We start from the raw sequence: 14,241 nt of genomic DNA on the forward strand, positions 1-14,241 counted from the left end.
GGATGACATCAGTAAGAGCTCTTTCAGCAACAAGTGACAGAAATTAATTGATTGGTTCACTTAACTGAAAAATCTGGTATCAGATTTGGCTGTCTGCAAAGATGTGACCAGCGTCAATGGATCTAACTCTGTCTCCTTATACTCTATGTCTCCATCTTTCCTTCTCTGTTTTCCTCTCTGCTTTTCTATGTCTCTCTTCTCTCTTCATATCTGTTCTCTTTGTCCCTATTGTGTTTCTGAGCTCTGATTTCTGTAGGTTCATTTTCCAGCTGGATCCTTTTACCAGGAAAGCAAATAGCCATCAGAACATATCCAAAACCATTCTCAACACTTAAATGCATTGGACAGAAACCTAAATGTTATTTCTGAGGGAAGAACTTTGGGTGACTTTGTTTGAGTCACACCTGCCATTTGTAGCCAGTCACTATGGTGTTGGGATGACACATCCTGGTTACTGGGCAGAGGTGAGGCACCATGGCTTCCAGCTGTACCAGAAGCACATGGCATGGAAGATTGACAGTTCCCACCAGAAAGAGGGCTGTTGGGCAGACAGGAAGAGCAGTACCAGATTCTGTTAGGTGGGTGAAGGTCAAGAGACAGCTTTCTGGAGTCTCCACAGAAAGGCTGAGATGTGTCATCTCCAGGTCTTCTCTATATCAGGCCAAATACCTCTCGATCTTTCCACTGTCCTCATGTGCTATGCTTTCCAGACTTAACCATTCTGATTCCCTCTCTTTGAGCAACCTGCACACTTCATTGTGTGTTTGGAATCAAATGAAACTGACTTTTTAAAAAAATCATTTTCTTCAGTGAAGATGTGGGTTCTGTGTAAACTTTGCAAGATTTTCTCTTTGATATGTCCAACTGGATCATACCTTTCTGGGCAGTCCAGAAACTTAATGGGTTTTATCTGCAAAATCCTTCATCCATTTCCTCCATCACAGATTTTCTTTGAAAATGGGTTTACTTATAGAATGTATGATTCTGACACCAAGGTTGCATATTTCATCCTGTGCTAGATGTAAGTGTATCTGCATTTCTTAATGTTCTCCCTGGAGTGTAACTCAGTTTTGGAACATATAAATCAAAAGTGTCAGTCATGATGAACTCATATCACACAATTACATTTGTTTTCCTATAAAAATGAATGTAATTCTGCAAGGAAAGTATATTAAAAGTTTCTTTTTCTCACACACTCTTTGCAGGCAGGTTCATGCTTTGTATGTAATAGTTGTAGTTGTTGGATTGAATTTCATTCCAGAGGATATGAACTGTTATTTTTATATTCATTTCATCAAATATTTATGGAGTGCTTACTAATTGCTAGGAGCTCTTCTGGGCACTAGAAATATAGTGGTGAATGATCTAAAAAAGCTCTGAGTCACAAAGCTTTTAGTCTAGTAAGGAATGCAGAAATAGGAAATAGGTAATTACGGTAAAATGACTGATCATTGAAATAGAATAAGTCAAAAAAGCTGTTGGAGCATGCTGTTCCCACAGCAGGGAAGGCTCATGTCCATAGGGGAAGGGGCAGGAGAGGAATAATTTCAGGAAGCAGCATGTGAAAAGACCCACACATTTTTCAGTGATGCCTTATTACCTAAAGGCTAAATTCTTAGCATGTTTTCAGTGCTATTCCCAATGTGTCCTCAGTCTGCTTTTCCTACCTCAACTCCCACCTATGAGTGAGCTATTATCCTCCCCTGAATTGTGTCTCCTTATAACTCCATGTTGCTACCTGTGCCTTGAGTCCCTTTTCTTTTACTGGTGAACATCACCCTAAATCAGCACTCAGATAAGAGGTGTCACCTTCTGCAACAACTGGAGGACTTCACTCCCAAGGATCTGTCCTTTCTTCTTCTGAGCACCCTCAGAGCATTGAAAGTAAGTAGAGTAGCTCAGCCTCATCATTGGTTCACCTCAGCTCCTTGGGAGTCAGCCCCATCTCATCCTTTCCTGTGTTCTATTACAAGCACGTAGTGGATATTCCCAGCATGTTTGGCTGAGCACAGAGGGCTTCAAGATGTGCCTTGTGCTTGTTTGATATGACTTTAATGGTAGGTAGTTCTTCTAGCCTTTTAATAAGGAAAGCAGTTGAGAAGAAGGCCTGGATGCCAGACTACCTAGATTCAATCTTAGTTTGACCAGTGATCAATGGTATGATCTTGGAAACGGTACTTAAATTTTCACCTATCTGTAAAATTGTATTCATTGTAGTATCTTTTCCCTTGGGGTTTATGAGGAATAAATAAGTGAGTGTTTGCAGAGCTAATAGACCAATGCATGGCTCCTAGTAGCTCGTTAACTAATGTTAACCACAAATATTGTTACATTATTGCTTTCCTTTCCAAATGCAAATTCCTAGAGACTGCTATGGTGCCTTCTTGCCTCACGTCTGAGTGTCAGTCTTCCAGCCCTGGGTATGGCCTCTCTTTCCTTTAGAGAGCTCATGCATCTTATCATTCAACTGTACTTTACTCTTGGACTTTCTTTCAATTCCGCCCTACGTGGGGCTCCACGGTCTTATCTTTGCCTGCCTGTTAAACATCTTTCCTTAAGTATCTTCCTATTTTCTCAAACCCAATGTGCTCAAAGTGAAAATTTCTATTGTAAATTAATACTCTCTTCCACTTTGTACATCAAAAGTGAATCTATTAGTCATCTTTTTGTCATTTAAATGCAATTCTTTGAGGTCATCTTTTACTTGTCTACTATGATCAGCCCTGTGCCAAAGTCAAATAGCTGCTGTATTTCCATAAATAACTTCTAGATACATCTTCCTCCTTTTTACTCCTTTTCCCAATTTCTGAATTACTGCAGAAGCTTTTTCATTATTATTCTTGAATATTATCCGATCTGCCAGGTTTATTCTTAAATACACCTTTTTCCTACGTCCTCAGCAAAAAGAAAAAAAAAAATCCTTAGGCATTGCTTAACATCCCTTCTCTTTCTAGATGGAATTGCTATCATCTGACCTTGTCCCACTTCTCAGCATTACAAGGGCAGAGACTGTGGACTTTTGGTTTAAGACCCAGTTCTACCATATCCTGGTTGTATGAACTTGAACAACTGAATTAAACACTCTGATCCTCTGTTTCTGCGTGTTTGAAATGAGTATGCTGAGAACTGCCTTGCAGAGTTGTTGCAGGAATTTCCTAATCTGTAAAATTGTGGGGCACACTCTGTGGCAGAAGACATTTCCTGCCACACAGCGTGCCCTCAATAAGTTGGTGATGTGCATGCAGGAATGGTTGTAGTTGTAGCAGTAGAGAATAAAGTCGGAAATTGCAACACAATTAGAGATATGCAGTGTCACAGACAAGGTCCTCCAGTAAAACAGGGCAGCGACGGGGAACCAGTCATTGCTTTCAGGGCCAGAAGGGATCTTCCAGGACTTGTGACCACTGAACTGAGTCTGGGAGAATTATTGGGATAATCAGCCAGTATCTGCTGGCAGATTCATCAGTTCATAGGCTACAAAATATACTTTGTTAACCTAGGAAAGCCCCTGCCGAGGTGTTTTCAGATACTTTTGGCAGACTGTCCCTTTTCCTTTAGTCTGTAGTTCAGGAAGACACCTTTCCTGGAAGCTTATACTGTCCTTGCAAGTTTTCTTATCATGAATTGTACAGAAGAATATTGAACAGAAGGGAACATGGTCAACATTAAATCTGCAGATTACACAGGGGATTGAGATTCCTGCAAAGACCCCCATCTGACATCCTCCAGATCTCTAACAAAATGACTATCTCCTTGTCGCCCTATCCCTATGGTTTTTCCTTCCTGAAACCCGAGGTCCTGCCTCTGCCCTTGGATATGCTCACAGCCCCCTTCCTGTCCATGGCTCCTACTGAGTATGCCTGCTGGCAGCTTGCCAAACCTGGGGATCATAGGAAGAAGACTTTAGTTCTCTCTTAACCTACCGCCGTTTTTCTCTACTTTCTACCTTCTCAAAAGGAAATGAAAATTAAAAAATGAAAAATACTAACATATAACAAAAGCAATTACCAAGAGCAGAAAGGCAAGTTTCTTCATCTGCCATGAAACACGCTGGACCACTGCCTGGAGAAAGGACTGCTATCCAGCCAGTGAATCCACCATTGTCCCCATGATATCTGATCTGCTGACCTCTGCTGGGTGGTCCATCATCAAGTAACATCAACCTCCAAACTTAGAGATTAAACAACAGTGTACGCCTTTCAGCTCCTGCACATAAGCAACTGCTCTGGGCATAGCCCTTCACCTTCAACCCAACTCACCTTTCTGTTTCTTAAAATCCACTATTGGGAGAGTTGTTGAACCAAACAACCTCAATTTTATTTGTTAGATAATGTGGAGCCCCTAGTTCCAAAACATATTTGAATTTATTTATAATATTTATGAAATATGTATATGTTGTGTATGCATATGTGTATGTATTTGGTGGGGCGAGAGTGAGCAAGCCCTTACGAGCTAGGAACTTCCTATGTTTTCAACCATGACTCTATCAATTCGCTAGATGAATCAAGGTAGGAATATTTCTCTCCACTTACAGATGATAATGTATCTTGGAGAGATTAAGTGTCTGATCACAGAGTTACTTAGTGGTTAAGTAAAGATAGTTAGTACCCAATCACAAAGACGAAAAGTTGATCGCTGAGATCTCTGACAGCTCTGAAAGTGTAGGACTTCAAGTCGTTTCCTTTGCTCCTCTGCCTTTCTTATGGATGGGAGGCAGGAAGTGAGGAGGTAGAATATTCCTTAATTGCAGGAGTATCAGGGAAGGGATTAGTATAGATCTTAAAATACTCAGCTGTCTTCTAAGAGTTGCCAAAGTAAATTGTGTCCCAAGAGATGTTTAAAAGCAATTTGATCACACATTTGCACATGGCTATAGTTGGGGAAACTGGTAGCTGGTCTACAACAGGGAATTTAATGAAGTTTTATGAGCAATACTTTGAGATGTTTTGCATAAGAAATTACTTTGTAAATAACCTTGCTACATTTTAGTTAATCCTGGTCATCTGGAAGCTGACTTGTTATTTGGACTTTGATTTTACCACTTGGTAAGTTTTTTATTTAAAGAAGAATGAAAAATGTCCAATGGCAAATAGCCCTTATGGGTTAATACACTTTGAGATGAGACACAATTGCTTTACCTGCTCAACACTGTCCATCTAGCCTATAAATCAACAACATTTTCTTGTGAATTTTTTGTTATTCAGCTAGTTTAGACAGGCAATAGTGTTGATTGAGATGGATATTTTACAGTTCAAATAACATTTGTGACTCCTCCTAGCCTACCACTCAAAAACTCTAAGACATTGGGCTTCCAAGTATTATCCCTAATCCACCTGCAGAAGCATCACCCAGGAGCATATCAGAAGTGAAAATTCTTGGACCTTACTCCAGACCGATGAGCAATCTGTATTTCAACAAACTCTCCAAATGATTCTGATGCATGATAAGTTTTGAGAGTCTCTGCTCCAAAACCTGATGCCCAGCCTGTTCAGGTTTAGTGCCTTAAAAACACCCTATGACCCAGCTCACTTATACTGTTTATATAGTATGTGGACATATGATATGTATATATGTACATACACACACCCACACGAATTATATATGCATGTTATATCACATATATATCATATGTAAACTGTATCATATATATAATTTCATTATCTAGGCTTTTCCGGTATCTATAGCACCTGGATTACACTTTCTTCTCTACCATTGTTTCTGAGTCTCTAAAACACAACATAAAAGCCATTTAAGTAGACATGGTAGATGTGACCTGTTATATCTTTAGAACTTGGTAAGATATTTTAACAGAATTTACTTTAATTGGCAGTGATCAAACCAGTTGTGGGCATTCACTCTGTACCTAACTACACATTGTCAAAGAAGGCAAACATTTTTGTCCTCATGGAGCTTAAAAATCACTTGAGGTGGATTCTTACTCCTCCTTTCCTAGATCATAAGTTTCTTGAAGTAATACAAGTGTCCTGTGCTTTTGGGAAACTTCCTAACTATATTAAGTTGTGGTGGGCAGCCAAGTGTGGTGGCACATGCCTGTAATCTCAATGACTTGAGAGGCAGGAGAATCATAAGTTTGAAGACAGTCTCAACAACTTAGTGAGGCCTTAAGCAACTTAGTGAGACCCTGTCTCAAGAAGGAAAAAATAAAGCCCAGGGATGTGACTCAGTGGTAAAGAACCGCTCAGTTCAATTCCTAGTACTAAAAAAAATAAATAAATAAAAATAAAAAAGTTGTGGTGGGTATGGTGGAAGACCATCTTGTACCATCTTGTAGTCTTCTCTGTAGGATTCATCAGGGTATTGTGCTCACCCAACGGCACCCCATTCTTTAGAGATAATGACACATTATAGAACAGAGAAGGTATGGAGCCCTTACTAATGGTGAATATCACCTCATCTAAACCAGGGATTCTCAACTCCAGCACTACTGAACTATAGACCAGATAATTCTTTGTGATGGGGAGCTCTACCCACTGAGCTCTATCCCTAGGTTCCAGTGGTACCTACTTCCCAGTTGTGATAACAGAAAACTGTTTCCATAGATTGCCAAATGTCTCCTGATAAGCAAAATTACTTTAGTTGAAAGCAGTTGGGAATATTTTTACCTGCAAAGGGTAAGACTTCAGAGGAATGTAAAATTTCTTTTCAGGTAACCATAAGACAAACATGATAAAAATCTTAAATTAAACCACAGGGTAAACTGGAAGTTATAGGAAATCAATATTTGAGGTAATTTTTTTAATTTCAAGACACCCTTAAGTTTAGACTGTGTTGTGATAGGACTTGGTGAATTCCCAGTCTCCAGGAAATTTAAGCAAGCTTGGATACACCTTTCATTTTTGTGGAATTTGGGTACTTCCTCATTCTGAGCATCCGTCAAGTCCTGAAATTCAGTATTTTTTTATTTGAGTTATTTTTAGAGTGACTTTTTCAATAATTAAATCTCTTGAGAATTTGGGAGAGGCAGAAGAATGAAGTGACAGAGGTGAGGTTTTGTTCTGACCCTTGAGGCAGATCGCCTGGGCCCAGAGCCAGATTGATTTCCTTTCACCTGTGAGATCTTGGAGACATTCCTTACCTTTCTGATTCCATTTCCTCATCTGTGAAATGGATGCAATTATAGTACCTCCTTCAAAAGGAATTGTGAGGATTGAATGAAACAATACAGGTAGAGTCTTTGGTGAAGAAATCAATAGTAGCTCTTATTTATTAACTCAGCCTGTGTGTTTTGGCTGACCTCCCAAACCTTGCAAATTTGACTAGCAACTTCTGTCAAGTGGTGCCATGTGTGTTGCAGGGGCAGGTCATGACGGGACTTTTTTGTGTGTTTGTTTTGTTAGTAACAAGGTCAATGTAAGCCAAATGTAGGAATTCAAAATCAAACATAATGGATAAAAATTATTCAATTTCTAGCTTGTCCTTGTTCTGTCAGTAAATATTAGTATTTTAAGGAAGCTCCATTAGTCAGCTAATACTGACTCAGTTTTCATAAATCATTTTATCCAGTGGTGTGCATTTTCACCTACTTAATTCCAATTACTGAGTGCAGCCTTTTCTAGATTCTTTGTGTGAAAGCCAAGATAGGAAAGATATGAGAATATTGAAAGGATATGTGATGGCTTACTTAGCATTGCTGTCTCAAAGGTGTCAAAGCCTTGGTAAAAATCTTGAACACTTAAGTGGATGCTATAATTTGAGCTTCAAATTATTTTATACTCCATGCCACTTAAAAATCATATTTATTGTAAGACAGAGGAATAGGGTGAAGATGTAGAGAAAATTCAGGAAAAACATATCCAGACATGATTGCATATTTTTCCTGAGCATATCCTATCACAGCAATCATAATTTTGTCAACCTAACTTAAATTTAAATAAAATAAGATTCTTGAGTTCTTTTACTTATTGCTGATTTTTAAAGACAGAGATAAAGGATTTTTCCCAGCTTCATCCATCAACCCCAGATCATGCAAGAGTAATTTTCTACACTGTCTGGGTGAATTGACACTTCTGTATCTCAACTGAGTCCCCTAAGGAAGAAACTCTCCAGGCAACTTTATTTCAGGCATTCATTGTCCGGAGAATTGATTGGATATATGGAATGTATAGGGAATTGGGAAACAGTATACTACATCCATAGTATGTCCCTCAAAGTTGAAAAGAAACACATAACCACTTCTTATTTCTCTGTAGCAGCAGCTCTTAGTAGGACAATGCAAATTGAAGCATAGAATACTTGAACAGCAGAATATAGAGAGATCTCATTGTCCATGGAACGTTCATCATACACAGGAATTGGCAATAACCTTGGCTAAGCTAGACTTAGAAAAGGCTTTCATAAAAATGTTAATGAGCACCAGTATCATCATATCGTCTAAAGTCCTCTTCCGTAATTTCCATCTAAAATGTGAGCATCCGCTTGAAATCAAAATAATCTCAAGTAAGACGTCTTCCTCAAACCCATCTTCTGTCCTGCAAGGTATTTAATTTAGTCTTTTCTTGAAGTTTTGGGCTTTTGTGACATTGGAGGTCCAGCTACAATTTCTCAAGTCTGCTCTTTACTCAGTATCTTGGTACCTGATTTCAAATCTTAAAATTCATAAATTACACAACAAAGAAAAGGCATCTACTGTTCATTTATGCCTCTGTTGCCTTCTTTGGGGTGGTAGTGGAAGGATATTATACCCTAAGCTATGATCTAGAAGTGTCTTGAATGAATCAAGAACTTCCCACTTAAAATGAAGTGCATCTATGAAGGATGTGTCTGGCATCCACAGCCATTGGCACTGCTCTGTATAAGGCAGGACACTGGGATTGCAAGCAACCGACTGCCATAAGACAATGGTGTTTGTGAAAGCTGTCATAACAAAGGTCAACAGACTGGATGGTTTAAAATAACAGAAATTCATTGTCTCGCAGTTCTAGGGCCTTGAAGTCCTTACTTCTCCCTAACTTCTCGTATCAATTGTGGGTATTCCTTGGGTTGTTAATGTATCACTCTGTGTCACTCCAGTCTTCTTCCTTCACAAGGCCAACTTCCTTTTGTGTATCATGGTCTCGATGCCCACATTTTTCTTTTTATGACAATGTCAGTGGTATTGGATCAGGGCTTACCCTAATGACCTCCTTTTGACCACTTTTGTAAAGATTCTAGCTCCAAATAAGGTCACATTGCAAGGTACCAAGGATAGGAAATTTAACATGTCTATGGAGGCAGGAAGAACATAATTCGACCTATAATACCAATTTAAGCAAAATTGGAATTTATGGGTAAGATATGAAATGGTTTATTTAATTGATGAAAGGGAAAAAGAATGAGAACCTGAGAAGAGGCAGGACCATAACTGCCCAAAGGTCTAACGAGAAGGACATAATCCCCAGCCCTGCCAGGAGACTGCCCCGGAATGAAGCCACCTCCACTGGCTTCCCAACTTTGTCATTCTCCATGACACTGAGTCCCAAAAGATGGTGTGATTGGGTCCTTCCTTAGATAGAAAAGTCAGAGTCCCATTATTTGCCTTCCCAGTAATACTGCAAAAGAAGAGTTTAGGTCTAAAGAATTTGAGATACTATTACCAAGAGCAAAGAGAAAGAATATTAAGTAGAAGCTCCCCCCTCATCAGGAAATGAGCATGGGGCAAATTTACAAAAAACAAAAGTCATCTTTTTATTCACTTCAAATCTGTCATTAACTATGTTAATAATAAACCTCTGATGACTGTTAATGTCACCATTTAGAAAAGTCAGCCACCCAGCTACATTTGCCTTTCTTGTAACAAGAATATGGAGGGAGTTCCAGCTCATCATGATTCTTTCCATTACTGAGGGGCCTTTAATTCAATTTTGTAGCCACGTCAGTTTTGCAGTGGGAAACCTGAGCTCCTGAACAAGCCCCTCTCCCATTTTTCGCTCTATTGTTCAGGTTCTCTGGTCCATATCAGTACACCCCACAGGGCTTGCTGGTCATGGGGGGCTCCCTGCATGATGTGGTCAGCTGCTCCTTGAGGTCTTGGAGGGAAGGACACATTTCACCCCTCCCAGCTCCAGAGGCACCCAACTCTCCTACTCAAACTCTGGTCTCTCTTTCTAATCCACATGCTCTCCCCACCCAACCCACCATCACCTCTTCAAATAATATAGCCATTGTTATATTAGTTACGCTTTGAATTAAAAAAGAAGAGGTGGGGGAAATTAACAAAGTGAACTGCATAAAATTAGGGACATATGGGGGTGGCTTATTATTAAATAGTACAAAAATCTTACAGAATAGGCTTAGTCTCCAGCCTGCATTTTTGTACTTATTTTATGACTCTTCCAAAGAGAAATAGTTGATCTGCCATAGTATTTTGCATGTTGCCAAATTCCTTGCCATGCCTGGGCCTAGAAGGGTGCTCCTTTAGGCTGGAATATCATGTAGGAGCAGTCTGGGAGATAGAGACCAGGCTCTTAGGGAAGTAGATTGTACCTGTACCTGAAAGAAAGAAGAAAGTTAGTGCCGGTGAGAAAGCATGGACTCAATAAAGGAACAGTGAGTCCTAGAAAGGAGATTAGGTTCTGATAGATAAGGATAGAGTGCTCTCAATCAATATGTAGAAAATGATGGAGGAGAAAATATTTGGAATTTTACACTCTTGGCATCAGAAAAACAATTAAATGGCAGTCCCAGAAGTAATGCATGTGAATTCTGCTCATGACTCATTGATTCAAACCAGTCAATTGGTCCCTGCAACTTAAGGCCAGGAAGCATGCCCGCCCACTCCCCCGTAGGAGAGACACCGAGCATACTTAACAAACAGCAGCAATGGCTCCTACTGGTCAAATGCAGACTCCAGGTGGCTCCAGCAGGCTCTGATTCAGAAGACCCTTGAGCTCTGCATTTAAAAAGGGCCTCCTCAGGTGAGTCCAGTGCAGGGTGGGGAAGGGAGAATGGAGGGGAATCCCTGGACCACAGTTTAAGGAACACAGACAGAGTACCACCTTAGTGCAGGCTGGTGATCAAAAGGAAGGGAACAAATCTGAGATAGACAAAGCCTGGCTCCCCCGAGTTGTAACCAGAGAGGTTACATCTGGACATGCAGCCCAGATGACTGGACAGAAGCTCCTAAGTGCTCAGGCATGAAGGTATCTTTGGAACCCTGCCTGAAACTGAAGAGACCCTCAGATGTGTCAGACTCCTCTAGACAATGGGTGATCAAGAGGGATGTGGAGCCACTCCAGGCGATGATTATCAGATGTGGTTTAAAGTATATTTTTATACAAACAGAAACTCATTGGCCATATGTGAACATATATTATCGTATAATTGCTTATTTTATTTCCTCTGTTCTTCTCTCCTTTTTCTCCTCCCATTTTTCCCTTCCTCTACTGCCTACTCTTTCATCTCCCACTATTGTCCTTTCTTCCTTTCTTATTTATATTCTTTGCTTCCATCTCCAATTCTTCTCTCCTCCTACCTTTTCCCCTTCTCTACATCCCTCTCTATCCCCTCTTCCCTCATCTGTTGTTCTCCCTACCATTTCCCTTGCCCGTGGCCCCACCCCCTCCATTGTCTCCCCAGGTATTATGCCATCTGCTGCCAGCCTTTGGTTTACAGGAACAAGATGACCCCTCTGCGCATCGCATTAATGCTGGGAGGCTGTTGGGTCATCCCCATGTTTATCTCTTTCCTCCCTATAATGCAAGGCTGGAATAACATTGGCATAGTTGATTTGGTGAGTATCCATACAAACCCCACAGGTTTACTGTCTGATCAAGTTTGCTTGGAATTTTAAATGAATAATACTCAGCTAGGCAAATGCTCCAAGGAAGATTCTGACAGTAGTCTCAGGGAAAATTTGTTTAAAATCTGACATTTTTGAATGCCTACTAACAGAGTCTCCTTGACTCAACTTTAGTCAGGGTCAACTTTTAGTCAGAAAGAGTCCTCCAATTTTAGTCATCGTGTCCATCTTTGCACTGTTCAGTTTTAGCAAGAATCTTGCTAAGTTGACTTACCAGAATCTTCTACCTCATTGCTTGATCAGGCTCTTCATCCATCATCATCCATAAGTGATGTGTGATCACGCTGGCCTGTCTTCAGGAAGAATCCTGTTTTGTTGGTTCAGAAGGGATCCCCTTACCACTGATATTTCCTCTTAGTAATTTTCCATCCACCAATCCTCATGCACCTTGCTTCTTGACTATAAATTCCAACTTTTCCTTGATGTGTTGGTGAAGCCCACTCTCTCTCTCTTACTGCACAACCCCATCATAGAGGTCTCTATATAACTGTCTTACAGCCTTTTTTTTTTTTTTGGTACTGAGGATTGACCCCAGAGCACTCTACTATTGAGCTACATCCTCCCTGTCCTGCTTTTTTTTTTTTTTTTAAATTTGTTCTTTTTAGATAAACATGACAGTAGAATGTATTTGACATATTATCCATACATGGAGTGTAACTTATTCTAATTAGGCTCCCATTCCTGTCCCCTTTTTTTGAGACAAGTTCTCACTAAATTGCCAAGGCTGGCCTCAAACTTGCAATCCTCCTGCCTCAGCCCTCCAAGTAGCTGGAATTACAGGCATGTACCACTGTGCCCAAATGCCTTACCACTGTAACACATGTCATGAATAATCTTTTCTTTAACATTACTATATGCTAGACAGCTCACTACTTTACATATAATCCTAACAACATCATTTGGGGAACAATACAATTTTCCCCATCTTACAGGAAACAAAACTAGGCTTACAAGGTTAAGTTACATGCCCAATGCTGCATCGTTTGCAAACAGTGGAACAGAAATTCAAGACTTAGCGGTCAGATCTCTGGGCCTGAGGTATGTCATATGTTCCGAGAGGTCTTCGTCCCACTTCACACTGAGAGTCCAAAAGGCCTCCAATGACCTGGGGAGGACATGTCATCTGGGGGGAGGCTGCCAGGAAATGAAGAGAGAGTCCTGATCCAGAAGTTGAGCACACTAAACCCTGAGTCCAGCTTTGTCACTGTCTCACTTCCTGAAGGCTATGATGAGAAGGTCAGGATATAGGAGGACATGTGACACATGCCAGGCATTTCCCAGTCCTTGTTTATTGGTTTCTCAGAGAAACATAACCAATAGTGTGTGTGTGTGTGTGTGTGTGTGTGTGTAGACAGGTATATAGAGAGACAGTAGAGAGAAACTAAGATTTATGACAAGGAATTTGCTCATGTGTTTATGGGATTGACAAGTCTCAAGATTCATAGTTGGCAAGCTGGAGACCCAGGAGAGCCAATGTTTTAGTTCAAGATCAAAGATAAGAAAAAACAAACAAACAAACAAAAAAAAAGAAAAACAAAAATCAAAAAAAAACTGGTGTCCCAGCATGAAAACAATGAAGTAGCAGCAGAAGGTCCCTCTTATTCAGCCTTTTTCTTCTCTTCAGGCCTTCAACAAATTGAATTGGATTGCATGAGTCTTCACATTGGGGAGGACAATCTGCTTTCTTCAACCTCCCATTTCAAATGCTAATCTCAGCCCAAAATATTCTCATACCCAGAACAATATTTTACTAAATGTCTAGGTAACCTGTGACCAGTCAAGTTGACACACCAAATGAACCATCTCACTGTGCCTATATGATCTTTAGATGCATCTCTGAATTCTAATGAAAATTCTAATTCTAATGAAATTCTAATGAAAATCATAATCTGTGGTATTCATTAGCAGGGATATCTATTTCCTAAGGAAGTTTTCAGGCAATCAATTTCAAATCAGTTCTGGGATCCCTTTAGATGCAGGATGGGGAATAGAGAAGAAAGACCCAAAGTGAGCTCCAGCTCAACAGAACCCGTTGGAGAGGGAGCTGCCCCTTCCTCTCTATACCCCATTCTTAGTTCTTAGTCCTGCCTTTTTCTTCATCCAGGAAAGTACACCCATACCGAGGCCTGGACCAGGTTTTGCATGTGGTGTATCAGAACCAGAGTGCTTGGGCTTCTCAAAGAAATGCTAGAGGCAGAGAGTGGAGAAGTAGAAAGAGGATTCATATAGGAAGAGAGTGAGGATATTTTCTGGTATCCCATTCCAGTTCTGTCAAACTGTTAGTTTATCATTCTTGGGGAAATTAAATTCAAGTTGGTAAAAAATATCGTTATTCTAATAGTAAAAATAATAACAGCCAACAAATGCTGAACATGCACTACGAATCAAGGCCCATGTTAATCACTATTCCTGCAAATCTCACTTGGGCCTCATGACACCACTAT

The 14,241-nt window shown here is 40.2% G+C and overlaps 1 protein-coding gene across 6 annotated transcripts in view; it reads left to right on the forward strand.

The window, feature by feature from the left end:
- HTR4 (5-hydroxytryptamine receptor 4) overlaps positions 1-14,241 on the forward strand; it is a 171,558-nt gene that overhangs the window by 91,759 nt on the left and 65,558 nt on the right. For all 6 annotated transcript variants that reach the window (XM_079144790.1, XM_079144785.1, XM_079144788.1 and 3 more), the window contains exon 5: positions 11,575-11,728. In XM_079144790.1, coding sequence (XP_079000916.1) covers positions 11,575-11,728 — 154 coding nt within the window. The remainder of the gene's footprint in view (positions 1-11,574; positions 11,729-14,241) is intronic.

Source organism: Sciurus vulgaris, assembly GCF_902686455.1.
Source record: "Sciurus vulgaris genome assembly, chromosome: 6".
Lineage (NCBI taxonomy): Eukaryota > Metazoa > Chordata > Mammalia > Rodentia > Sciuridae > Sciurus > Sciurus vulgaris.